The sequence below is a fragment of the Anas platyrhynchos genome, chromosome 11, assembly GCF_047663525.1.
Source record: "Anas platyrhynchos isolate ZD024472 breed Pekin duck chromosome 11, IASCAAS_PekinDuck_T2T, whole genome shotgun sequence".
Lineage (NCBI taxonomy): Eukaryota > Metazoa > Chordata > Aves > Anseriformes > Anatidae > Anas > Anas platyrhynchos.
The window spans coordinates 16,492,057-16,519,580 of record NC_092597.1 but is presented as its reverse complement, the minus strand read 5'-3'; the positions used below and the strand labels follow the sequence as shown (position 1 = coordinate 16,519,580).

General features: G+C 40.8%; 1 protein-coding gene across 15 annotated transcripts in view; it reads left to right on the top strand.

Annotated features, from left to right (window-relative positions):
* ARNT2 (aryl hydrocarbon receptor nuclear translocator 2) overlaps positions 1-27,524 on the top strand; it is a 114,037-nt gene that overhangs the window by 72,745 nt on the left and 13,768 nt on the right. For 13 of the 15 annotated variants that reach the window (XM_072043462.1, XM_013106565.5, XM_027465902.3 and 10 more), the window contains 7 exons: positions 4,877-4,953; positions 7,006-7,140; positions 8,011-8,085; positions 14,275-14,426; positions 22,402-22,474; positions 22,634-22,757; positions 26,764-26,863. In XM_072043462.1, coding sequence (XP_071899563.1) covers positions 4,877-4,953; positions 7,006-7,140; positions 8,011-8,085; positions 14,275-14,426; positions 22,402-22,474; positions 22,634-22,757; positions 26,764-26,863 — 736 coding nt within the window. The remainder of the gene's footprint in view (positions 1-4,876; positions 4,954-7,005; positions 7,141-8,010; positions 8,086-14,274; positions 14,427-22,401; positions 22,475-22,633; positions 22,758-26,763; positions 26,864-27,524) is intronic. The other 2 variants (XM_072043463.1, XM_072043457.1) reach the window with 1 other exon arrangement.

The window sequence follows — 27,524 nt, the reverse complement described above, 5'->3', positions numbered from 1 at the left end:
AACCAGTCACAAAACTGAGAAGTGCTGACCTTTTCCTGATCATTCAATTTTGAACTTAAGCAAGTACTTACTTTACAGATTTTTCCTCCCAGAGCATCTTATTCCTGAAAGGAAATTAATCTTATGTAGTCCATATGATATGTTCCTAATAGTTTATTTTCATGCTGTAACAATTGATGGAAAATATTTGGTGGAGAGAGAAGATACAGTCTGTCAAGATGTTGTTAGTTTTCTGTAAATCAAAAACAGGACCTGCAGAAGAAAACATTGTGAAGAAAAGGCTTAGATAGATTCTCATTTCAAAAACTTCAAATAAAAAGTCCCAGAATAATGTTGAATTCAAATAATGTTGAAATCTTCCTCTTTTTTCCTCCTTAGTTTTTTAACTTAAAAAAGAAACAGTTTGGTCTTCCAAGTCAGACTTACGGTAACGTCTTAACCACAGCATGCCAAAGCTGTTAGGTTATTTTAAAATTTTGGCTGGGGTCTGGACGTTTGTGTAGAGTACTCCCTCTTCCAATACAAAACAAAATAGTTGCTTGAATATTCTTTGCACTGCTGTCATTTTAAAGTTCTGGGTTTTGCTTTGTTTTTAAAAAAAGAACCTCAGCTTTTAGTGGGATTTTCACAATCATTTTCTTTGGTATGCTGTAAATATCCACAGTTTCCACTGTTGTGTATGAGAAGTAATCGCATGCAGTGCAGTTTCATGCACAGGCGTATAACTCTATCAGTAATGGTTCTGATGGAGATAGGCATTTATAGGGGATTGCTAGAGATCACTGGGCACTCACTCACATCTTTCTAAATACCCACAAATGATTTATTTTTGAGTGTAGTGAAGTGAAACCACAAATCCACTACCACAGTTCTGTGTCTCGCAGAAAGCATGGGGCAGAAGGACGGAGAAAGAAGGCAGAAAATGAAGTTTTTTTCTGTTGTTAGAGCCAACTGGAAGCTCAATGGGAAAACTAAAAAGTTCCTTATGTCCACACAAACACATGCCATTACCCTGTGGGAAACTGTTTGCTGGCACACAGGACACTTGGAAATTAAATATAACCTCTAACAGCACAGTGTTCTATTTGTGATGCTCAGTTGCAGGCTTAGCTGTGTAAAATGTTGATATTAACTTGAACAAGCATTGCACTATATTTATTATTCGAGAGAAGCATATATTTGGTGTTGAGAAATAAAGCCTCTGTCAGGGTTACATGTAAAGAATGTGAGTAACTGATGTATGTTTATTTTATTCATGTCTTCTAAAGGTCAGCAGCGTGGCTGCTCTCCTGCATGCTTTTGGAACTTTTCTGATGATGCTGATGGTGCTTGATGAACTTAGGAGCAATGTTACATTTTGCTAAGAGCTGCACAAACCTGTCTTAACAAAATCTGTCTTAAGAAAATAACTTCCATCTGTGGAGTGCTATCAGGAACGGCCCCTACACTGCAGACAAGTGGACAGTCATTTGGGCATATTTTTGCCCTGGGCACTTTTAGAAAAATGTCAGTACTTTACTGGGTCATGTATTGATTAATTCCAGCCTTTTTTTTTTTTATTATTCATAGTGTGTCTTGTTGGATAAACCAACTAATAACTTTTCCAGTGTGTTATGCAGACCAAATATACTCCATCTTGCAAAAAAGAAAAAAAAAAAAAAAAGAAACAACAACAACAAAAGGTGAAGTTTAAATCAACACCTTTCCTTGCCAACACTGAGTTCCATCAGACATGGTGTTTCTTAGCTTGGTTTAATTTTGGGGATTGTTTATGTTGCTTTGAGTTTATTTGGGCAGTAGCAAGACTGTACAAAGTTCCTAAAAAGGAAAGTGCTGTTGAAAGCTGAAAAAAAAAAAAAAAAAAAAAAAAAAAGATTATGCAAAGTGGAAGCCATCCAGCTGGGTGTCTCTGCTGTCATTTCAATGCACTGTGCCACTGAGGAAATGACTGAAACTGCTGTTGAAGTTACAGGAACATACTTCAAAATTGTCCTCTCCAAATGGAAAACTCCATTTACAAGAGATCTTTTGGTTAAGATTATCCAATCAGAAGGTCTAAAATTTCCTCCTTAAGAGCACTCTTCTCTGTGTTTAAGTGGCCTACCTCTCAGAAGTACCAAGCATCCCCCAAGAAAATCCTCTGGAGGTGGCAGGATCTCGAGTCACTCACCCTCAGTGAAATCAGACCTCTGCTACCGAGCTGTCTGAGCGTAACCGCCGTTACTTCAGGCGCTGGCTTTTAGGATGTTTGGGTTTTTGGCTGACGGCTGAACTTGCAGATTTGCCCTGTGTGGAGCTCAGGGCTGAGCGATGTCCCCAGAGGCGTGCAGTCCCTGCTGCAGACCTCCAGCCAAAGTGTTAAAGTCCTCTCCTGTTGCTCCAATTTTCTTTCTTCATGTGGTTGTTTTGTACACTGCTGCATTCCTTTCGCATCAAAGTCAGCATCCTCGTGTTCCTTCTACCACATCATTTAATTTGTCCTGCACTCGGTTCATTCCTCCATTCACAGCTTTGTAGGATGAAACAGTCCGATTCCCTTTGCAAACTGCATCATGCAATCCTCAGTTAACCATTTTACACCTAATTAGGAAGAAAATTGGTCACGTGGAGTCTGCCTTTAGTTTCAGCAGCTCAGCCTTCCCTACCCACCACATGTATGTGATCAAACAGCCACGTGTCTGCCAAATTCCTGTCTTAAGTGGACAGGATTTTTAGTTGATGTGTTTGATGCTGCTTTTTCAGGACAGTCTTCTCTTTTTTTTTGCTGAAGAGGCAGCCAAATTCAGTTCTTCTGCATATTGGAGCTGTCATTAGTTAATTACTAGGCCCTGTGTTGAAGAAATAACTCTGTAAACACAGCAAGGAAGAAAAACAAAATAATTCGGTAATCCGACTCTCTTAGCTGTGGTTTCATGTCGGTGGTTTGTGCACTTGGTGATATGCAGCTCCCTCAGAGCATGGGGCTTATGTTTTGGAGGCTTTTTCATGGTTTGCCTAGTGGGTGAAGAAAGAGAGACTGGAATAGTGGTGTGTGAAATGTCAAAGCAATGCTTTGTGATTGAGCTGCCTGGAGGACCCAGTTAACTGCGGGCAGCACAACGCAGTCCCACAGGAGGTGTCCATGCAACCTGTTTTCGTTTCAGGGATGTTTTACATGGCCCCAATCAGGTGAAGCTGTGGTTCAGTGAAGGTACTTGGTCAGAAGCACAAAATTGAAAAATAATAGGGTTCTGCCCTGTTACTTTTAACTGGTTTAATGACTGTTTTTTTGAAGTGTATTCCTGAGGTCAAATACTGCCATCTTGATCTTTTTGCACAACTTAAGGAAATATTTCAAAACAAGTGTCTGAACTTTTGTTGAGGGATATCACATAGGTTTAAAGCTAAATTTGGGGCCAAATTTGTGTCTATAGATAATAATATCATTGTGTAGAAGACAAAGGATTTCTGACGCTTTTTCAGTTCTCTTGTGTGTGACATGGAAATGTCTTTCTGTGCTTCAATTTCCCACTTGTTAGAAGGGACAATGGCGCTTCTCCTTTGTAAGCCTCTTGAGGTCCCTTGGAAGTATCCTAGTTACCTGTTAGTGGCTGCAAATGAGGTCGGCCACCCAAAATTGTGAATTTTGTTGCAATTAAAGTTTGTGATCATGATATATATATAGAGAGAGATATATGTAAATGTTTTTATCCATACTTTCTGTATTTTGTTTTGTTGTATAACCCAATAGGAAGTGAAAAATAACTGTAGAATGATATTTAGAAACTGGTAGATAAGGTTGAATTCTTTTGATACAGAATACATCATTCAGAAGCTTCTTCATTCAGTTCCTTTACTAGCATTTATTGTCATTTTCCAGAGGTGTCATTTAAAAAAGTTGTATTCCATCGTCTTCTGCATGGTCCAAAGATTAACCTATGTGAGGAATTATAATTTTTGGCAATAGGGTGGCTGTTGTTTCATGACTGGTAACTGCTTTGCAATTAATTTCATTGATGAATCTCATTGAAGCCAAAAATGCATCTTAAATGATTCACTGCCTGTTGTGACTGAATTCCTTGAAAAGTCTTGTGAAAGAGCTTGCAAATCACATTAAGTAAGTCATCAGTGTCACTACTGGGATATTTTTTTGTTTTCAAATCCTCCATAGGAAACTGGTATCTCAAAACTTGAGTTGGGAAATAGCTTTACTAAAAGTTTAGCCAGCGAGTGAGTAAACAGAGCTAATCTGAGTGTTCCTATTTGTGAAACACTGAGATGGAAAACAGTACACATGTATGTTTTGAAATTATTCCTGTGTTTATAGTAGTTACTCCTGTTACACAACTGAAACATGCACTGTTAGCTAAGCATCCGCATTTTTTCGATCTTTCAATGTAACGACCCAGATTTAGTCCATTATAGAAAAAAGTAAAACCGGCTGTTAAATGTGGGCATGAAGTTGATGAATAAGCTAGGCTGTGCCTTGTTTTTAAGGCTGTTGATAATAGATTATTCACAAAGAAAACTGAATGAAGTGTGCAGTGACTGACCATTTTAAGTGACAACGTGATTCCAGTAACATGCTGCGGAGCAGTCCTTGTGGAAATGTTGTTGCCCATCTCAGTGCAGCATGGAGTTTTTGTACCTGCTTTGTCTTCAGCAGCCGAAATATTGCTGCAGTATTTGCTGTATTCACATTTGAGATGTGTAATATTGAGCACAGCTGAAAAGGATCATCTGACCTGAACCCGGAGATAATGTCTGAGTCCTAGAGAAGGTGATAAGGTCATTTGGTATGATTCAGAGCATCTAGAACAGCACAGAACTAGGCCAGCAGCGTCTCTGCTCATCCCAGTTTCCTAATTATAACAGTATTTGTTATTGTTTACTTTAGGAATGACTATACCAGAAGAAGACGCTGATGTGGGACAAGGTAGTAAATACTGCCTCGTGGCAATAGGAAGGCTTCAGGTAATGCCAGTCTTTCCTTATGTAAACTACTTCTGAAAACTTAATCAGTGTTATGGTTTAGGTGTAAAAGATTTGCACGAAGGTCTGGTTCTTGACTATAACTTTTAATATGCTTCCAAAGGATAAAGTGTCTTGATGTCTGTGTGCAGTCTGGGGCTTGCTTGGAATACATCGACAGAGCAATGACAATGTGGTTTTGGTACACGTATGTTTAACCGAACAACAGCAACAAAGATGCTCCTGGAACGTGGGCACATGCGGACCTGCTGTTCTGTAGGGTGCATGGGGCTGCAGTGCTGTGGGTGGTGAGACCCATGGGAGTACAGGTGCTGCAGATGGCGGGTTTAAGTGGCTCCCAAAACCAGCAGTATGCTCCCTGCTGTTCTCTCACCTGTCCTCTCATTCTGGTTAATCAATTACTTGAAGGAAGGTAATTGCAGGAGTTATTTTGAAAATGGTAAAGATAAGGCAGTCAAGAGGCACTTAACATCTAATGACTTTTTTCTCAACACGTGTTGTATTTTGCATTCAGAGGTGATGCCAGCTGAGGGAACTGTGAGAATAAAACTTTACTGCCTTTTTGTCCCGACTGTTGCAACCGATGTATTATATCCTTTGCCTGTAGCTGGTGAGAATTCTGAGCTGAATCTGGAGCAGTCGCAGTGAATCCCCTTCACCACAGCAGGAAAGCTAGTTTTTAGTTTTGAAGCGTGGGAATTCTGCCATGAGCAAACGTGTTCGAGCCTCCTGCATGATCCCTCGTTGGCCTGCACTCGTTGCCATATGCTAGGATGGCATCACTCCTTCTTGCAGGGTAGAAGGGACCCCTTGGTAGAGCACAGGTGCCAAGCCTGCCTTAGTCGAGGCGCACAGCCTCCACGTTACTGGAAACGTCAGCACTTCGGCAGAGCGTGTCTCTGTTGTGATGGCAGACCTACAAAAGTATTGCACGATGTTTTTGAAGTTAATCATACTTGTATAATCAGGGGTAATATATTCCACTAATGGATGGAAGGAAGTTATGGGGATTCATATGTTAGAGCTGCCAAAGAAAAACTATTTCTGAGAAAATCGCATTAGTAACATGTGGAGTGTCAAAACATCTGTGAGGTTACAGAAGCCAGCAGGGCTATGGGAGGGAGGGCAAGGGGAGGCTCCGGGGTTGGGTTTAATCACAAAGGAGTCAAGGTACAGAAATGAAAAGCTGTGCTCTGTAACAGTAAATTGAAATGTTGCATACAGTTAACTGGCAAGTCTGACGGCAAAAAATGAGATTTCGTTCCTTTTGCGTTGGCACCTTGTTAGCCTCACTGGCTCTGAAAGTTGTAAGAAAAACAATAGTCTCATTTGTAGCCCCAGCAGGAACGGATGGAAATGAAGTGGGCTGATTGCACAGGTTTCAGGCAGAGAGCTGGAAGTGCTTCATTCTGTCTGATGAGCTTTGAGGAGCGTTTACAGGAGAGCTGTGTCTCTTCATTGCTAGCAGTCCCTTGCTGGTCTAACAGCACAACCTACACCAACATCTGGAAAACTTGGTCAGGTTGTCTGGGAGTTTCAGGTGAGGCTCATCTCACCTGGCTGCGGCTATCTGAAAGTTGAATGCTTAGTCTGAGCTAGTCCTAGATACATTTACAGATAATGAGTTGGCCTCTTCTAAAGAGTGACCTTCCCGTCCTAACATGGCTGGCTTGACTTGTCCTTGGGGAGGCTCTCGTTCTTGGTTGGCAAAGGCAGGAACCAAGATGCCTAACTTCAGTGTGATCCCACACAGTGAGATGAATCCAATCATATTCTGTCCTTACTGTATTGGAAATTTCTGATGTATTTGTTTTCCTGCTGTGCTCTTAAGCCTGGGAAAGTGCTGTGGGGTGAGATAATTGCACTGCAAAGTAGCATAAAAGTGGTTCTATGTCATATACCCATGCTGTGGTTTTATATATGACTTTCTCAGTAGTTAGTCTGCCAACTGATTTTGTTCTTTAGCTTTATTACCAAATCTGACTTCAGGTTGCTGTTCTGTGAACTAAATGCTGTGGACTTGGTTGGTCCTAGGTAACCAGCTCTCCAGTGTGCATGGACATGAACGGCATGTCGGTCCCAACCGAGTTCTTGTCGAGGCACAACTCTGACGGAGTCATCACGTTCGTCGATCCCAGGTGCATCAGTGTCATTGGCTACCAGCCCCAGGTCAGTGAGCTGCTGTCAGTGCGGAGACTCGTTAGACCTGATAAAGAGAATTCCGTTTGCACATTAAAAATGAAAACAGCAAAACATGAAATATTTGTAGCTGACAATTCATATGTTGTGAAATAAATGATGTTCATTTTTCTTTTCTCTCTCTGCTTCTGTAAAATTTGGTTTTCCCTTTTGTATGGGGAATATCTTCTTATCCTTTTCAGATCTGATTAAAATCCAAATGGCAAGATGCTTTAAATCTTGCATGGCTAGCCAATGAAGACATGCTGTGATAGAAAGTTTAACAATGCTTGGAGAGAGTTTTAGCTCTGTAAATCTTAACTTCTGCTAGTCTCTTGAAAAGTAAGAGAAGATCATTTATGGCATGTACTTTCCTTTAGGCTTACATCTGTTCCTGTGAGTAGGAGGCTAGTAATTGAACTGAGGAGAATAATAAATGAGCTTCTGACTGCCACAGCCCTCCCTCAGATAACTCAACAGTTGCAATTTACAGGCAAAAGTAATTTCTTCTAATTTGTTTTTCCATTTATTTTGATTTTAGGTAGCTTTATAATGACTGTTTTTACAAAAAATATTGCCAGAGAATGTGTTTTTGTAGAGGATGTCACTCTCTTCCAGACATTGTTTCACAGGTATTAAAAAAAATCACTTAATATATGTTTGCAAATGGATGTGTCTGTGCAGGAGGACAAATACAGTGCAGGGCATGATGCCTATAAACCTTGCTTTTATGTTCATGTTTGATTAACTGAGTAGTCCCTTTGAGGATGATGGATCTAGTGGCTGCAAGGATTACTCACACATCTGCCCAGGGATTTGTATTGTGGTTTGGGTCTTTTACAAGGCTTTGTTTTATTCTAGGATCTTCTGGGGAAAGACATTTTAGAATTCTGCCATCCTGAAGATCAAAGCCATTTGAGAGAGAGTTTCCAACAGGTGCTGCATCCTGTTCCTTTTCCTTTGCTGTTTACTTATTTATTTATTACTATTTCATTCAGAGAAATAGCTTTTATTTTACATTTCAAGGTATTTTTCTGTTATCCAGGGGAAGGAGTGGCAAGATATGAAACAGTCTGTTAATCAGTTAAGGCATTCAGTTAAGCCGCATAAACAGTAGCTTAAGCTCAGCATCTGTTGGCTCTGTTTTCAGAAATAAATCACCTTGTTATATATTTTGTTTTCTTTTTACAAAAAGTTAACCAAGTGTTTGCTGCACAGTTAGAGCTGTCCTTTCACTTCAGAGATGCCTGCATAGATCCCACTGTGTTGAGTGGTATCCAAAATTAATTACCTTCAACAAGGTGGGCTGTTGACTTGAAAGTAATTACATTAATTTGTAATTCTCTGGATTTTTTAAGAGGGGAATATAAAAGCAATACATACTCACAGATACAGTTTAGCATTGTTAAACCTCACTCTTCTTCCCGAGGCTCTTCTAGTGTCTTCAGTGAGAACAGGGTTAGCTGAAACTCAGTGGATTTCAAAATTAAACCTGCATATAGTTTGTGACGTAAATTCTTTGCTTGCATAGATAATCTGCTTCATATCCTTTATGGGAGTTACACCACTTTACATCAACAGAGGCATTTATGCCATTGTAGTGCTTATTGTTTCAAATTGATCTGGGACATATAGTAGGAGTGCTTCCCCCAAGACTTCTGCTCACTGCTGGTGTTTGCAGTGCCTTCCCTCCATGCACTAGAACAAGTTTGTGTATCATGTTTAACTGATTACTGAGATCCAGATGATGTAATTGGTTCCAGATTTTCTGACAACAGCCGATAGCTCAATCAAGGATTGTTGTTCCATCTTGTGCTAGATGTTGAGATGTGTTTTCAGCTGTGAAGCATGGAAACGAAGTGATTTTTAAACGAAACTATTTACTCAGGCATGGCATGCAAAAATGGAGCTTGAAAAAACTTCTCTGGGGAGAGTAACAGAATGGTGTTCCGTGTCCATGGATTGTGAAACTCAGCTTATGGTCTCTAAGTTTGGTATAGTGTAAGATATCAGTGCTCCTGAGCTATTTCTTACCACCACCACCACCCTCAAATGGACAAGTGTGTGAGCGCTCGGCATCCATTGCAGTGGCTGTTGAAAGGATCAATTTCAAACAGCAGCTAAAGACCCTTTAACTTTAAGGTGTTGGTTCACAGGCAGGAGCATCTGAGAGTTGGATGCTTGAAATATCTTACCACACCCTCTCATCTCCACCCTACCTTCACATGGGTGTGATGCTGCAGGTAAACCTACCTGATGGCATCCTGTCACCAGCAGTCAAGTCCTACTCCCACTTTTCTGTCCTCCCTGACCTCCTCCCTGCCCTTCCTACTGTCCTGAGACTAGCACAGATGGCCTTGCCTGGTGGGGTAGCCAAAGGACCGCTCGGTTTTGCGTAGGACTTGCTTTCAGATAGCTCAGCTCCCCGAGCCTATGCCTGATGGCACCAGTGGTGCAAGAAAAGCAGCAAGAATGCATATGCTGTTTTTCACTAAAGCCCGAATGATTGATTTCACTAATTCATGCAAGAGACAGTGACAGAATGCTGCTGGATAGTACCAAGTCAAATATCTGTCTCTGCAGTGACTGTCTGAGTGCAGCCCGGGGCTCAGGAAGGCTGACTAACTAACATGCCAGTTAATGACTCGGTGCTCACTGAGTGCACTCGGGCCATAGGGGGCTGCTGCTGTTTCCCTGAAGTCAGTTGCTGGGCACTTCGCTGTCACTGCTCAGTACTGGGCATGTCCATAAACGATTTGCTGGATCAGGGACTTCCATGAGTTGCTCAAGGTCATGCAGAAAGACAGCAGGAAAAAAAAGCAAATTAGAAGTGAAAGTTCCCGTTCACTTGACCTGTGTCCAATCTATGAAAATATCGTGCTGTTTCTCTAGCAGGCGATTCCTTTTTCTGTATATTTTTGTTCAGTACAGTAGCAGTGTGATTGGAACTGTTATTTCAATCATGGAATAAAAGACTGAAGTAAACAGTTGAGCTATGCACCAGGTGGTTTTTATTTCTGAAGAATGTAAGAAAGTAAAGGTTAAGCATTAGCTTTGAATCTTTTTTTTGTTCTATTTTGTTAGTGTGCACTGCTTTAAGACAGTTCAGGATTTTCCCACCAGTGATCTCTGTGCTTTATATATTATTACAGAATTAGTGTTTGCTTTATTCATACTTCAGAACAATAGATCATTGCTGTTTGTTTTATTATTGTTAGTTTGGCCTTACAAGACTTTTGCTTAAAAAGGTAACTGTGATTTCCAGTAAACTCTTTTTTTTTTTTTTTTTTTTCTCTCAAACCTCCTGTAAACTTGACATTTCTAGTTTGCTGGCAGTATCAGAACCAGGTTGGTGCATAATAGAGGAGGAAAGGAGGGAGGGGTTTGCAGGTTTTGGTCAACTGCCAGCATCCATCTCAAAGCTTTTACTTCCTTGGGAAGATAAATTCATTCATCAGGGTGGGAAAATCAGGCCCAAATGAGATATTCTCAAGGCCAACATCAACAAATAGAGTTTAGTATCAAAGGATCCAGAATACAGCTATTTGATATCCAGTCGGATGCTATTCAGATTAGACACTTTTACACAAGTTCTGTGTTTTTTACCCTGGGTGTGGTGGTAGAAAATTGCTGATTATAGGATGTTGCTCACTGAACTCAAACTACAAAAGCATTTATTAAAAATAAAAGGCCTTTGCCTTAGTATTATTTAGAACTTTTCCAGACATTTCTAAAAGTTGTTTTTTTTTTTGTCTTTCTTTCCATTTAGTCCTGTAGCTAGTTGATCAATTTGAAATGCATTTGAGCAGATTGCACATTTCCTAACCTGATTGCTTGTCAATAAAGACACAGGGTAAATACTGGGTTTCTGCTGAGATAACTACTTGTGGGAAATATAGCGGATAATGATTAAGAACCCACGACAAGATGTGGCATTTATTTGCAGTAGGCCTTCCCTGAGGCCCAGCTGAGGTAGATCAGTGAAAAAGTAATAAAAAATAAACACACATATCCCAGGTAAGTGCCAGCTGAATGACTTGGAACCATATAAGTTTTCTTCTGACTTAAACCCAGGAGTATTAGATAACACGTACAATGCAGCTACAGTGCCAGTGTACAGGTATTGTTTAGAGCATGCTTCTTAAATTCATCCATGCTTGTCACAGAGAGAAAGATCCAGGCCTCAAAGTTTGGAGTAAGTGCATTTATTTCCAGGGTTCCCAGGGACCAGGACCACATTACTCATTTTGAGATAACCCGTTATTACATCATCTTCGGTACATCAAAGCCTTTGGTTTTTCTTCCATCATACTGAGAGAATCAAGGTGAAATTTGTCTTGGTACCCAACTGTTGACTTCCTTGAAACTTCAGCTACCAAGGCCAAAGTTTGAAATGATTATTGCCAGACACTTAAATTCTGACTTAGTTATAAGCAAGTATGCTGTCCAAGCAAAGAATTGATGCTCTGTTTTCATTAATGCTATTAAAATGGATTATCTCTGGTCTCTCCGTTCAAACACTGGCTCATTCTTTCTTCTTGTGAAAGCCAAAAGTGTTTCTTGTTAGCACTTTGCCATCATAGGTTTTTTGGTATATAGTTGTGGATGCTCTTTCACTTGATTTATTATGTGGTGTGTTTTCACATATTTTCAAATATTCACATATTTTCAAATACAGAGATACTGAATTTCCCCCAAAATAGTCTTTCCATGCGATGTGTGAGCTCTGATTAGCTTTGTATAATTATTGAAACTATTTTAGTGAATATTTTAGTTTATTTATCAGCTTAAATTGCTTCTTTTGGAATGGTCTGTTTTAACTTTAGGTATTGCAGAAGTAATCTTCAAGGTTCATTTCAGCAAAGCACCGCAACTTGTACTTAACCATTAGTAGGTGGTAAATTCATTTATATTCAACTATGCCCCTAAGAGCTGTTTCATTTAGCACATGCTTATTTCCCACTACATTTGAAGCTTAGTGCACTGCTAAGTATTTTTTGCTGGAGACAAATCATTTTTGTCTGTTTTGCATCTGTGGTTATGCCTTTAAGGATCTGTCTTCTTCCAACATAATTGCTGGCTCCTATGTATTCTTTGGGAGTTCTCATTCCTTGATCTTTACCATTCCAGCAATGTCTTACTGGGTCTGTTCTACACAGCAAAATTCATCTACACATCAGACAGGTCGAGGGTACCACCGCTTTTTATTCTTTTTGTCTTTCCCATCAGTATTTCTTCAATTAGTTATCTTTCCCTGGTAAATAATGGTAAAATTATTTTCCCATCCTTTTTCTTTCATGTCTTTAATTATGAATTATGACCCTTCTCTAACTGCTTTTCTTCATTCTGGTTTATCACTTCTTGACAAAATGTAGAACTTGTTCTTCATCTCTTCTCCTATCTTTGTTTGTGTTATCTTGGGCAATTTAACTGCTGTTTTTAAATACTGTTACCAGTTCATTGGTTGGAAAAAATAAGGTATAAAGGGAACTTGTCAGTCTTTGGACAGGAAAGCTTATAATAAGGAAACAAGTGCATAAGATAAGGATTATTTTTTTAAGGCATTTGCTATCATTAGGAAGAGGCAGTGAAAAGAAGAGATGAGATACGAGGGAGCAGATGCTTAGCAGAGCCCTAGCTAGGTGCCAGACTAAGACACTGAACAGGAATTTCTGAAAAGGGACTTAAAATTTGATAGTCTTTTTTTGGATAGTCTTTCTTAAAAATAGCCTGTGGGTCCTGCTAGCTGTGTGTCTTCAAGTCTGCGTGATGCATCTGTTCTTATGCTTCAAGGACAGAGTGTGTGTTAAAGCTTTCTCTGAAGTGGGGTTATGAACAGACACTTTTGAGAGAGAATCCATCTCTGAGTAACCCTGACTAAGTGCAGTGCTGTTGGAGAAGAGGAATTGTGTCAGGATGTGACATCAGGTGAGCAGTGTCCTACTGCTGCTTCCTAATATGAAGACATAAGAGACTTGCAGTCCAAAATATGTGGTGATATTTCATGGCTGTCTTGGCAACAGAAAACACAGCTGTCCTGAATAGCACTTTGAGGTCTTTTGTCTTGGAGTGGTTCTGCCTTCAAGTAATGCTGGAGAAGGATGACTGGTGAGGTCTTCCAAATCATGCTGGGATGGCTGAAAGGGCCCCCAGGCCGTCTGCACGCCCCTCGGACAGAGGTTAATGCCCTGAGACCAAAAGGGCTGAATCCACAGAAATGTTTGCTTCTCAGCTACCTCTGAATTAACACCCAGAACCCACCATCAGTTTCCATTTGTGTCAGTGAGCTGGCCCCAAAACTGTGGTGACTGAGTGCTTCTGTTGGCTTTGTGTGGCAAGACTGTCACACCCCATGGGGGAGGAGTGGTAGAGTTAAATCTTGCAGGGAAATACATGTCAGAATCCCCGTGGATACAGAAGGCTTTGATAGGTAGAGGCACTCAGCAGGTAATGCTCAGAGTGTTTCAGGATCAGATATTAGTGATCTCGAGAAAGATTTAGGCACTAGGGTAAAGATTATTGGGCTTGTAATGTTTGTAGGGAAAAAAGCAAAAACATCCATATGTAGTTTCTAAGTGTGTGTAAGTATATATATATATTTAAATATTGTACTAAATTTTGATGCTACTGTATGATTTGCTGTGTCACACATGAATCGTATAGCCAGGTATCCAAGCAGAACAGCCAACCTTATAAAAATTTGTTGTGGACTTTTGTTTCAGCTGCAATATTTAGTTTATGATATGCACATATATACATAAATATTTAAAAGAAGCCTCTCTATGGTTTCTGTCAATCTCTCTTGATAAATGTTTGGGATTAAAACCTTCTTAAAGCTTCCCTGTTGGGATAACAGCACAACCTGTTGGTGCCTGAATCTTTGTTCTGCTTATATGCAGGCTGGAAAGGACATTTTACATAACAAAGCATGGGGAGCTGACTCTGAAGGAGATAACTTCAAACATGAATCAGATTTTGGTTATTTTCTTTGAATTAAGAATTTTCCTGCTGTGTCCATGGGTTTATGTAATTTAAGTTCAGAACACACCAGTTACTGCTGTTTACTATTCATCTGCACAGCAGGTAGCAATCTCCTTTTATTAACCTTTCCAAATGCTTTTGCAGGTTGTGAAACTGAAAGGTCAGGTCCTGTCTGTGATGTATCGTTTTCGCACCAAAAACCGGGAGTGGATGCTGATCAGAACCAGCAGCTTCACGTTTCAGAATCCTTACTCTGACGAGATTGAGTACATCATCTGCACCAACACCAACGTGAAGTATGTGCCTTTCAGATGCTCACGTACATGGTTTTGAAAGAACTGAAGCATTACTTTTGCTGTTAGCAATGTAAATGCACATTCAGATTCTTGTGGTAGCCTGTTTTTAGCCACGTTTTGTGATGCTGTTGCAATCTGTAGTAGGGTTTTTCTGCGTTGTAAGATCCTGCAGCATAGCTGTTTCTCTGTGTCATTATCTTGCAATGCTTCCAGGGCCTGGCTGCACCAGGAGAGATGTCACTTATCTGTTACGTCATTCAACAAACCCATTGATCTCAATCCAGGCTTTTTTAAACTAGCAGAGAGCTTCCAGCAGCCAACCAGCTGTCATGATATTGGCTTCATTTGTTAGCCAAAACGAAAATTATGTCTCTGTGTTAACAAGTAGCACACAAGTTATCAACACTCCTGCCTCTTTTTCACTGTGATCATACCGTTAGGTAGTCCTGGGTATCCTCTTACAGCCTATGAAAGCTGATGATGTGATTTCCTACTAGGCTGAAGTGGGAAGGGTTCCTACAATTCAGTTGAGATCTGATGGAATATCCCCAAGTATGGGGATAGATCCAACCCCTTATATGATGAGGGTAATGAAATCATCCTGTCTTTGAATAAATACTTTCAAAAATCTGTCACTGGATCTGTTAGAAGTCAGTTGAATTAGTGGGTGTCTCATTCTGCAGCTGATGGAGCTGCTTCTAAAGAAAAGTCTTGCTAGGAGTACAGCAGGGTTTCGTCACTGTGTAACTGAGCAGAGGTTTTGGAGCCTCCTGAGTTCCAAGCCAGCAACTGCAGGAGCTGATCTGGTCTTGATAAAGCTGTTGCTTTATAGTTGGTAGGTGGCGGTTTTTGTTGTTGTTGTGTTTTGTTTTGTAATAAATATTTTTTTTTATTTCCAATATAAAAATCTATTTCTAAAACAAGATCTGTGTCTGGTCTGACCAGAATTGTTTCTTGTGTTTCTTTTTTTTTTTTTTTTCCAAGTGTTTAACTTAGAGGAAATTATTGGATTTAAGATCTCAACCTGTTAGACTGAAAGTGCATGCTGAAGGAGCAGTCTACTAGTGGAGATGCACGCTGGGAGCTCCACTTGTAAAACCAACCCCCTGGGGCTTTGGCATTTGAACTACTAGAAAGCTAGGATGTGTCTGTGTGTTCCCTGACTTGCTCCTGGAGAAAGGTGTTTGGACGTGGCACCTACCTGGGCTAGAAGAGTGGCACTTTCAGCCTTTTGGAACCCATCATCAGAATCAATTTGCTTAGTTTTTTTGTACCCCAAGTGTTTGTTTAAACAACTGAACTGTTTATGGAAAACAAACATGGCCTGAAATCAGACAGCTAATCATCCCTGTCTGTGCTGTGAATCAAAATAGATATTTCCTCATTTTTGCTGCCCCGTATTTGTTTCCAAAATGATTTATATATGCAAAACCAAGCCTGCAAAATAAAAGGCAACTGCTGCAATCTGTCCTAGGATGGCTTAATTGTACTTTGTTCCCAGGAGTCCACAGCTCAGAGAGTGGGACTGCAGACTGTGTTGTGTTTACTCTGGGAATGTTTTTCCGAGACTCCGCTATACTGTGCAGCTTGGCATCACGGCACTCGCTGAGATGAATAGGGTTGTGCCAGCTTCTGGCTCTTGTTATATCTCTCATGCTAGGTCTGAATAACAACCCAGCAATGTTGCCCTAATATGGGAATTGCCTGCTGCTGCTTTGACAGAGGATGTTCCCTCTTTTCTGTAGTGTTGAAAATGTTCCTATGGCAAGATAAAACCCATTAGACGTCTGCTTTTGAATAGTAGAAAGAATGCGTTATTCAGACTGTTTCTGTTTTTCTCCCTGTTCTCTCACACTCCTCAGACAGATGCCCAAAGAGGACTCACTGTAATGGAGTGCTCTTCCTGCCTGGTTCTGGATTTATTTATTGTTGGGGGGTCATGTTTTGAATTTTGATTTCCTAGAGGCGTTGTTTGGCATGGTAACTGCTGATTTCTGCCTCGTTCAGCTCCAGCTAGGGCTGGTTGGTCAGCCCTAGCATGCGTGGCTGTCCCTGCATGTTGGTGGCTGCATCCAATGCTCCAGATCCAGCAAAATGCTTCACAGCAGCATCCGATGCTCCGAGTCCAGCAAAACGCTTCATGTGGAGACCAAGCAGAGGTGCCTTCCCCTGTGCAGCTGGAGGCAGGTCTGCACAGACAGATTTGGCTTTATCCCTGAGATAACGTAGCTCCATAAAATGCAGGTTTGAGGCAGTAAAAACAATTGAAGATGCAATTTTAAAAAGACAACGTACCCAACAGAACTAAGTTTAAATCAGTTTTTAACTTAGAAGAGCTTAAAGCCACAGTGTGTATACCTGTGTGTCTGTTCAGGCAATAGCTCTAATTTTGTGGTGGTCAGGGAACAGTGTTTTCCCAAACACTAGACTGTAGAGGGCAGTGATGGTTCCAGTTGTGGAGGTATTAGTTGATTTTTTTTTATTATTTTTTCTTTTCTCTTCCTGTTTTTCCCATCTTTTCTTTTTTCTGTTTTATGGATTTTACTTTAGAGCTTTAGTCAACTTTCCAACTCTGCTTTTGGTGCACAGGATAATGAAAGATTAGGTTCAAATGTTCAGTTAGTTCCTTGCAGAAAAAAGAGAAAAAAACCTCTCAGTTTCTCTTGGGTGCAGTCATCCAAGAGAAACTTCCTGGAGAAATGAAGCATTTAATGTTTAGCATTTGTGCTGTGTTCGGCTGAAAAGAAGAGTCACCCATTCAACCACATCTTCCTGTGTATTTGTGGCTGTTTGATTTCCAAAAAGAAATAATAATTTTGATTAATGTTCATTTAACAACTACATAGGGTAGTGCTTGAATGAAATAATCTGTCACGGTGACAAGTGATTTTTTTTAAGCCTTTATATATGTAAACAAACCCTATTTTTCTGACCTTTGTGGAAATCTTGATGCTTTCATTTTTGTAAACACCAAAGTCCGTGCATGTTCCGCTGCATGCATTTATGAATCCTCTGGTTGTCCTGAGCCTCAAGATTATTTTTGTCTCGGAGAGAGCTGGCGCAGGTCGCTGCTGGAGGCAGTCTGCCGAATGAATCAGCCATGCTTGTGGGACCGATGCTTTCCGTTTCTGATTCTCATGGGCCAAAACACTAATGAGATCGACTCTTTTGATAAAATTTCAGTCTGTGGTGGTGGTGCTGAAGACTTGCTTTCTCATGATTGCTGTGTATCTGTGCACTATCTGGTCCATCAAGGCCTGTGTAAGACAGATAGTTTTGTAGTGGTGACTTTGAGATTATAGGCTAAGAGAGAGAGACTTCAAGACTTTCTGAAAAAGGACTTTATGATGGCAGCCACAAAGCTTTTATTACTGCATTTTCGTTCAAAACAGATCTGGGAAGTATGTGTGCTTGTATCATGTACAATAGCATGGTAAAGATACGGTGTTGTTTCAATATGGAGACTGTTAAATTTAAAGTTCAGATCCTTCTTTTCACTTTGATGTCTGAAAAGGAACACATAAGTTCAGTGTTTATATAGAGAGATTAATTCAATTAAATCCTCTCCAATGTCAGAAGGAACTTTATCAGAATATCTCCTTCTCCTCTGTCCTTGTTTCAGCTAGGATAGAATTAATTTTCCTCCTAGTAGCTTGTATGGTGCTGTGTTTTGAATTTAGGATGAGAATAATGTTGATACCACCCTGATGTTTTAATTGTTGCAGAGCAGAGCTTACACTAAGCCAAGGACTTTTTGGCTTCTCACACGTCCCTGCCAGTGAGCAGGCTTGGGGTGCAGCAGGAGCTGGGAGGGGACAGAATGAGGACAGCTGACCCAAACTGGCCAAAGGGATGTCCCATACCATGTGGCATCATCCGGAGCAATTAATATGGGGTGGCTGGCCAGGGTAGGGTGGATTGCTGCTCAGGGATAGTCTGGGCATCGGTCAGCGGGCGGTGAGCAATTGCATTGTGCATCACTTGTTTTGTACACATTCTTATTACTACTATTATCATTGTCATCATTATTTCTTTTCTGTCCTAATAAACTGTCTTTATCTCAACCCACAAGCTTTTATTATTTTTTTTTCCAATTCTCTCCCCCATCCTGCTGCAGGGGGCAGGGTGAGCAAACAGCTTTGTGGTGCTTAGTTGCCAGCTGGGTTAAACCACAACATCCTCCAAGGAAATTTGAATTAACTGTCAAAAAGCATCTCATTTGCTGAGAAATTTCTTGTTCAAGCAGAGGATTTTCCCAGTTTCACATTGGACCGATGGGTGAGCCAGGAATTCCTGCAGTACAGGCAGAAGCCAGTGTTGACCTAGGCAATACCTTACTTGCTATGTTGGGTAACATTCAGAGCCAAGAAATTTTGCTTTTTTTTTTTTTTTTAAAGCTGTGAAACCAAAATCAAAACCAAGGGTAGTTTGGGTTTTGGTTTTGAAGTCAGAAAGCAGTTTGAGTTTCGCCCAAACTGATACTAAGTCCCTGTTCCATATCATCACACAAAACCCATGTGGCAGTGAGTGACCTGGGTGTGTTGCTTCTTCAGTCAGAAGGGCTGGTTGGATGGTCAGGGTCTGAAGTGACCACAACAGCAGTGTTCGGCTCTCCCTGGTCGGATGCTCCTTGACTTGCTGCATTGGCTTCTTCCAGGTTTCAGACATCATTTGCTCTATTTATACAGTAGCAGCAAACAACAGCAGAAGATGCTAACCTGCCTGTGCTTTTCAATCTGAATTAGGTGCAGCATAACCTATATAGAGCTCAGGGAAGAAACACTGAAGTATTTGATTTTTATAGGAAGTGGATTTGCAAGGTTGTTCACAAAGTCCAGTGCTGTTAACACAACATGGATTTTACATTGTATTGCATGAGTACAGTATAAATACTGAATGAGTATTAGAGACAATAGAAAAGGGCGAAGGAGTACTAAGTTAGAGAAGAGCCTACAAAATGAGTAACTAGTAAGTATGCTGTTTTGCTTGGCTCATTTATATGTATATGGCTAAATCAAGAAAACATGCTTTCTACAGAACAGAAGAGACCTAATGTGCTGTTTATTGACACGCGCACCGAGTCACTGGTAATAAAAACAAATGAAACAGTGTAATTAGCTTTCACGTTAACAACAGGATTTAATGGGTGTTTATTGTCCACAGGGTAGTATTTAGAAAAACTTCCTCATAGATTTGCCATGATTAAATTACCTCCCATAGTTCTGTTGGAAGAGCATGCATTTTGTGCTTGCAGAACAAAGAACGTCTATGCATTCCAGGGGTAATCTTTTTTAGGATTTTTCTGTTGACTAACGTAATGTGAAAAATCCATGCCTCTATAATGACCTGGATGGATAACTTTTTTGCTTGTTACTCATGGTACAAAAGTGATTCTGTGTATTATGTATTTTTAGATAGTAAGGCTAGCAAAAGGCACTTGGGCATCTGCTTTGATCTTCTGTGTGATGCAGGTCACAGATTTTTTGTCCAGTTTCCCATGGAGTCTAACAGTAAGATAATAGTAACTCTAATACTGCTTATGTAAAGTATTGTCTAGAAAAGCAACAAGTCAAGACTAAAGGCATTAAGGAATGGAAAAACCTTTCATGTCAGTAGCTTGTTGAAGTGGTCCCTCACATTCCTATCATTTTGTGCCTAGTTTCTTGTTTGACTTGGTCTTTACGTTTGTTTCTCAGTTGTTTGACATTTGAGCCTATCTAGATCAAAATGTTAAAGAAGGTTTGGATAAAAATCTAAAATTTAAGCCTAAATCTAAAATTACGTTCTAGTTATCTAGTTTTGAAATCCACAATCTTGCTCTTTTGCAACACCTCATCTACTGCAACTGCCTGCCTGTTAGGGGATTTTTTCCTTTGGAAAGAAGTCAGAAGCATGCAGAACTGCAACCCCTGTCAAGTATTATTTGTACATATCAAGCTTGTTAGTCCAACTTCAGTCTTCCACTAAAGCTTGAAGATGAGGATAGTTTTGAAGGTTTTATATCTCCTTTGGTATCTGAGCAAAGAGCATAATAGATAGTGTGCTTCTTGCACATCCTCAGGTCAGAAGTAATCTTGCCAGTTGTGACCAGGTGACAGAAAGCAGCCATTAATGGGAGGTTCAAAGCATTCAGGTGATTTATCTGTAGGAACAGAATTAAGTAATTGAGAGTGTAATCCCCAAAAGACAAAATATTTGATCACAAAATATTCCTGTTCTATTTTTGTGACCTTTAACTGAAGTGCTTTTCAATGATTCAGATCTTCTTCCTCAGGCAAAACCAATAGCTTTTTTGAGGGACTATTCCAACGCTTAAGTCAGCAGTGTACCAAAAGTCAAGTCTTCTGTCTTACATTATCTAACTTTTATAGAGCGCATTTAGGTGCGCTACTGGGAATGGGCTTGAATGACATCAGTGTGCCCATCCTGCTCGAGCTCTGCACTGCTGTGGTTGTGTGGCTGTCACACTCTGCTGTCCCAGCTCAGCACTGGGACAAAGCTGGGTTTGTGTTTCTGCATAGAGGCGTACAGATCTGCGCTCAGACAAGTGAGCTTCTCAATGACCCAACGTTGGGATGGTGCAAGTCCAAAAGAGAAGGCATAAGTTCACATTCTAATAGCAAAATTCTAGTATTAATAGACTGGTAGCAATTTTGCCTTTCATTTCAAGAGGGTTGGTTTTTGTATTGGATAAACTTTACTGCACAGTGGGTTCTTGTGTTGCCATTTTTTTATGGTAATTTCAAAATTTCCAATAGAAACAAAATAGTAGTCTGCTTTAAAATAAAAAAATAGGAGCTTTGAATTTATCTTTTCAGAATTTTTTTAAAAAAAGTAAAGAAGAGGGTTATATTATAACTATATAAAAGATACGTATGTTTTTATAAACAGTATTTTTGCATGGAGGATGTGAATATGCCTGACTTACCATAACCTGTGTACTGTCCATACAAGTCTTCATCTGTAAAAAATATCACCATTGGTTATTTCTCACAACTTTCAAAGATCTTATCTGTTGGCCCTGGCTAATTGCTCTAGTTAAGTAACAGTGCCTGACACTAAACACAAATCGAGTGCATTGCAAGGACCTGCAGTTTTCAACACTAAAGTTCTTCATTCTAGCCTACAGCCTTAATATTTATTGGCTCTGGCAGCTTATTCTGAACGGTTTTTCTGTTGTTGCTGCACATTTAATTTTTCCTAAGTTCATATAATTGGATTAAAGCTATTACTTCCAGTGATTCTTATCTCATTTAAACAACTGATATTTTTTTTCAGTTTTGATTAGCATTAACATGAGACTTGTGTTTTCTGTAGCATTTCTTATTTCTTGACACAAATTGATTTAAGGTAATGCCTTGATTTTAGATAGTAGTACAAGTAATTTATCTCTTGATATTCACTTCCTTAAAAGCTTCAGAAATTAGATAGAATCTGGACATGGATCCTGAGAAGAGTAGAACCAAAGCATGTTAAATAGGTGTTACTACAAATCAGAATTTATGCAGTTTGAGCTCAACAGGTTGTTGCATTCGGTCTCAAATTTGATTGCTTTTTTCTTACCGAGTGGCATAATTCTGCATCATTGTTACTGGAGTTTTACTGGTTTAGTTCAGCAGGATCAGGGAAGGAATCTGACATACTCATATTAAACATGAGGAAGATATTCTTGGAGTCTTAATAGTGAAGTCTTAAAGCCTGTCTAAGGAAGCTGGATTCCATCCTCCATCACTTACCCACCTATATTTCTGTGCTATTACAGAAACACCCTTCCTGTGCACTACTGTGCACCACATTCCTGTGCTGCAAGCTTTCTCAGTGAGAAAGCTTAAAAAAACAGATGAATCTCATTGGAAAGGACTTACTAAATCACTTGAGAGACACATCAGAGTATAAAATAGACCATGGCTGTTCTTTTTTTTTTTTTTGTATCTTAACTGTTTTTTGTAATGAAGTCATTTTGTCTCCTTTGCAGACAACTTCAGCAACAGCAAGCAGAACTTGAAGTGCATCAAAGAGATGGGCTGTCATCCTATGACTTATCACAGGTGAAATTTCTCAATAGTTTTTATTTCCATGCCTGTGATCTTTTAAAATGTAAAGCAATGGCAGATATCAGCAAAATTAAAAATGCACTGTGACTGTCCCTGGATTCCTTTTTGTCAAAGTAGCTGGAGGGGCTCATCTTCCTCTGTGTATCTCAACAGGTGCCTGTTCCAAGTATACCAGCTAATGTTCATGAGGGTGGAAAGTCTGTGGAGAAGCCTGATGCTATCTTCTCCCAGGAGAGAGATCCTAGATTTGCTGAGATGTTTGCTGGAATAACTGCTTGTAAGTGAATGTCTCTGGTGTTTAATTTTTAATACTGTGTTAAGTTTGATTACATGATGTGGAGCACATCCTTGAGAGATCGAAGAGAAAGTATTATAAGCAAAGTCAATTTGCAAGACATTTCCTAGAATTTGTCTTTAGTTGATGTTTTCCCTAAAAAATGATGAGGAGAAAAGCTTTAGGAATGAAGAGCTGTTGTTTCACCAGAGTTACTTATTTCTGATTCTGTTTTTATTCCACAGGAGTACCTTAAACAGTGCTCATAGATACTAAACATACCGAGCAGAACTTGCGGTTTCTAAGAATATGTTTTTTCTTAAACAGCAGATGTGAGTTCATCTCTCTAAATAGACACGGACTAAGAAAGCTACCAAGCAGTCTCAAGATAGGCCTGCAATTTTTATCATATCACCAGCTTTTGCGTTGATGTTTTGCGGTACATATGCTGTCTTAAAATATAGCAATATCCTTGTTCTCTGGGGAGATGAGGCATCTCCAGTCATGTCTGTCCAGCGTCCTTGCTCTGCTCCCCACAGCTCTTCAGCCTGCTGGCAGGTACTTGTAAGGGTGAGACGAGTCTCAGAAACAGAAAATTCTTCTATATTTCATGGAAACTGCTGTGAGGACAGAGTCCTCACCCAGTACCCTCTCTGAAGGATTTCGCAGCCCTGTTCCAAGGGGTAATAGCCAACTTGTCAGCCGGACAGATGTAGTCCCAAACTCGCCCCAAGTTATGCTGCCTGTTCCCTAACAGACAGAAGTCATTGAGAAGACTGGCAGCTGAAAGGGTCATCCGAAATATATCTGTAGGAAACCAGGCTCATTACTTCCACTACTCATGGAAGAACTTGTTAATTGTTTATTGTTCTTAACTGTCCTCACTGAAAAAGAGAAGTTTTTACATTTGTTTTAAATAAATCAATGTGCAAGCGTCACGCAGCGCATGAAGGAAACAACCCACAGGGTCTAACTCCAGGGGTGCTGGGAGGTGACCTCACTGCATTGGTTTCTTATGTCTGGCTTGGCCGTTTCAAATGGAGAAGGCAGTGTAATTGCAGGATAGTCTTGATGCTCTGTCCTCCTGTTCCCGAGACTTCTCTGTTATTCCTGTTCATCCTTTTCTGTCTACTCTAACAGTGAAGTCAACAGCTGAGGCCATAAAAGGGGTCCATTAGAAGGTAGCAGGACTCCAACCTCAAACACCGGAATATGTTTTTCCAAGCAAGAACATCTTGCTTTTTGGCTGCCTTATTGGCTCCTTTTCAGGCACCTCTCAACTGTTTGCGGGGAGGGGTTAGGGTTAAGGGTGTAGCAAGCTGGGAGGTTATGTTCTTGGAAATGCCATTTCTCTTTTAATTCTTATCAATTTACAGGCTATGCTTTTTCTGGGACATTCACCCTGTCTGAATTTCTCATGGGAGCTGTGATCAAGGTCTTCTCTGAATGATAAAAAGAGATGGTTCTCAGTTGGAGATGAGATAGTCTGTCCAAAACCAATATTGACAAACCTGCATGCTGCCTGCAAGACATTTGCATTATGTTGATACCAGATCTCATGCTCTGCTACGATCTGTAAAAATATGGGTTTGACGTTCAAGGATTGTTGCTGTAATCTCATGCAGCAGCCACGCGTAGTTAAAAAACCTAAAGTGGGGATAGGAGGGCTTCACCCATTCATGCAGGTGCCTTGAGGCACGGGGTGGTGCAGTTCTTACAGAGATGTTTATTCTACAGGCTGAAACACTGCTTCTGCTTGGAGAAGTGTGTGTGTTTGACCAGTAAAGGGACTGAGTGCAGGGAAGGGGATTAGAGAGAAACAGGACTAAGAATGCAGGTAAAGCATCAAAACAAAAAAGATACTTATTGCTTTATCAAAGGTGAGAGCAACGAAGTAGTGTGTAGAGACCTGAGTGGAAATAAGAGATTTTAAAGCCAGTTTATCTGCTTGCAGTTAAACTGTCCCCTTTGTCTCAGTCTCATTTGCAGCATGGACCCACTAGCTGCCGTGGCAACTCCTCACTTGAGGAATTCGAGTTCATTGAGGACATTCTCAATATCATTGTTCAGACATTTTCAAATATCTAAAGTAGCTGCAGGATTTTGGCTCAGTCTTTCCAACCCTTGGGAGCTTGGTATCTTAGGAAAAGGTGGCCTTAGGAAATGGGAGATCTCAATGACATCACTGAGGGAAATAAGGCAAAATCTGTCCTTCTTCCTGATGTCCTTATCCCAACCCATTTTCATTTCTTCTCTCTTACCATATGCACAACTTTCTCTAAACCTTGTCCTCATTTCTCCCTGCTGTTTTTATATCAGAGTGTAGGTTTGCAGCCCGGACTCACAGTCTAAGCAATATGTAGCCAGTTAGGAATTTTTACCACCTTCTACATTAAAGTGGAAAGCAATGCCAGCTTGCATCAGTGGCATACACAGCCTTTCTCTGATGTTCTTGTGAGGTAATTTGAGGCAACTTCTCCCTTTGGGAAGGTGAGCTTAGATACTTGTTAAGAAAATAGTGTAATAAAAAGTTAAGTAGCAGAGAAGAGCTGATGTGTGTTGGAGAATTCTCGTAAGCCAAGCTCACGGGGTCGCTAAATGCTAGAGAAAATTAAAAAATACTTGGAATACTTGTGAGTTGAGTGGGCCTTGTGTCCAGGAGAGCACCTTGTGAAACGAGTGGGAGTCTGAAAAGAGCAGAGGGGAGAATGAGGAGGCAGACTTGATTTCTGAGCCTGTCGGAGGTGCACAGCAACAGATGGCTGCAGTCAGCAGTGCCTTGTGGGGCGTTTTGCACCTAAAGGTGGTAAGGGAAGATGGGGAAAGTGAGTAAAGGGGAATGGAAAGGACCTTTCAATTATTTTAACGAAAGTAGTAGCAGTGAGTTTCTCTGGGCTTTAGAATAATCCAGTGCCAGAAAATTAATTTAAGGGACTAAATAGCATTGTTTCTTGTCTAATTCAATTAGAGATTGATCTCCAGTTGCCACATTAAGAGTAGGCTATAAAAGTTAATGACATTTCTATGTGCGTGTTATGTACTATGCTAGCCTGTCTTCCCGCACCCCTGGGATGCTTACATCCTATTTCTTGGCTCCCTCAAGCCATGTATAGGGCAGCGAAATTCACAAGAGACCAGTGTTATGCCTTGCTGCAGCTCATCTGCATGAGTCTCACTCACGCTCAGAAGCAAAGAGCCTCCAGACACCAGTGAGACAGACGCAGGTAGAGGCAGCAGCATCGCCCCGGTTAGCTGGTGACCTGGGGTTTGCAGGAGTGCCCCCAGGCTGCTGGGAGAGTTGGGTACTCCACTCCTGCTGTCCCGGGTGCAAACAGACTCTCAGCTGGTTAGGACAGGAACTCTGACACTGTTCCTTCAATCCTTTAACCCACCTGGGTGTGAGCCCTCACTACAAACACCTGCGACAGCAGCAGTGGCACTGCGGGGCTGCTCCTGGTGCCAGAAACAAACCCTTGCCTGAGGCTGTCCTCAGACAGACCCCAGAGGCACACGTGCATCGGGCCTTCTGCAGGCCTGTCTCAGTTCATGTGCCATTCCTCCATTCCTCTTTCTTTATTCCAGCAAATCTACGTTCCCCTTTCCAGGCAATAGCTGGGACTCGTGTACCCATCGCTTCCCCCTCGGCTGCTGCCTGTGGCTCCCCTCCTGCCTACATGGTCTGGAGCAGCTTCCAGCGGGCACAGCAAAGGTCTGGACTGCCTGGCTGGGGGGCATGTACCAGTGTTATGTTCCATGCAAACAATAGCATTAATGAGGTACATCCTGGAAGGGGCTGTGAAGTAGACACAAACCAGCTGTGGCTCTAGTTTCACATTGAATTGTCATATGGCCCTTTTGTGTCATTCCTAATGTATTCCACAGGGCCTCTTCATAAAGGTTTAAGAAGGGAAGAACAGTCCCTGCTGTGTGTATACATAGCAATTTTCATTAAAAAAAAAAAAAAACCTCTCTAACTTTTCTATTTCTGTGATTTGATTTTCTTTTGTAGCAGATAAAAAAATGATGGCCTCAGCATCCACAGCAGGAAACCAGCAGCTTTACTCACAGGGAAGCCCATTTCAGCCAGGACATTCAGGAAAGACTTTCAGGTACTGTAGTCCAGATCCTGAGCATATCAGCTGGTGATTGAGGGGGAGGCTGTTCTCTTTCAATGTGGTGGAAACTAAACTGACCAATGTTGAAAGGGCTTTCTTTACATTTATGGACTTTTCTTTGCGTATGTTTGACTCCTACATGTCTCAGCATTTGGGCTAGGCTTACAAGATGAGAAGATTTGGATCGCTCTGTTAAAAATAGTGACTGGTAAGTGCAACTGGAAAAAGCTAAGAAACAGCAGCAAATCATGAAGGGAAGCAAATCTGAGAGGTGATGGGGAGCCTCAGAGATCCATCTGAGTAATGCTCACCTAACCTGGGAAAGTGCAAAGATTTGTTGTGCACTTGGGGCTGTCAGTATATCTGCAGGCTGCCTTGAAGGGCATCATTTTTCTATGACCCAACCAGAGGGGTGCTTCATCCTTAACTTCTGATGAAGCCTGGGATGCAGCATGAGCATTTTCCTAAGGCACCTTCGAAACATATTAGGTGACGGTGTAACACTTCCAGGGGTATTTTTGAGTTATTCAGACTGCATGTTGTTGCCCACCAGCTGGCAATACAGATTTGGCTAGTTGGAAGTTTCAAAATTTGCATGCTCTTCCATTCACTTCTTGAGAGTGTGGTAACAGTGATTATATTTATCTTATTGTCC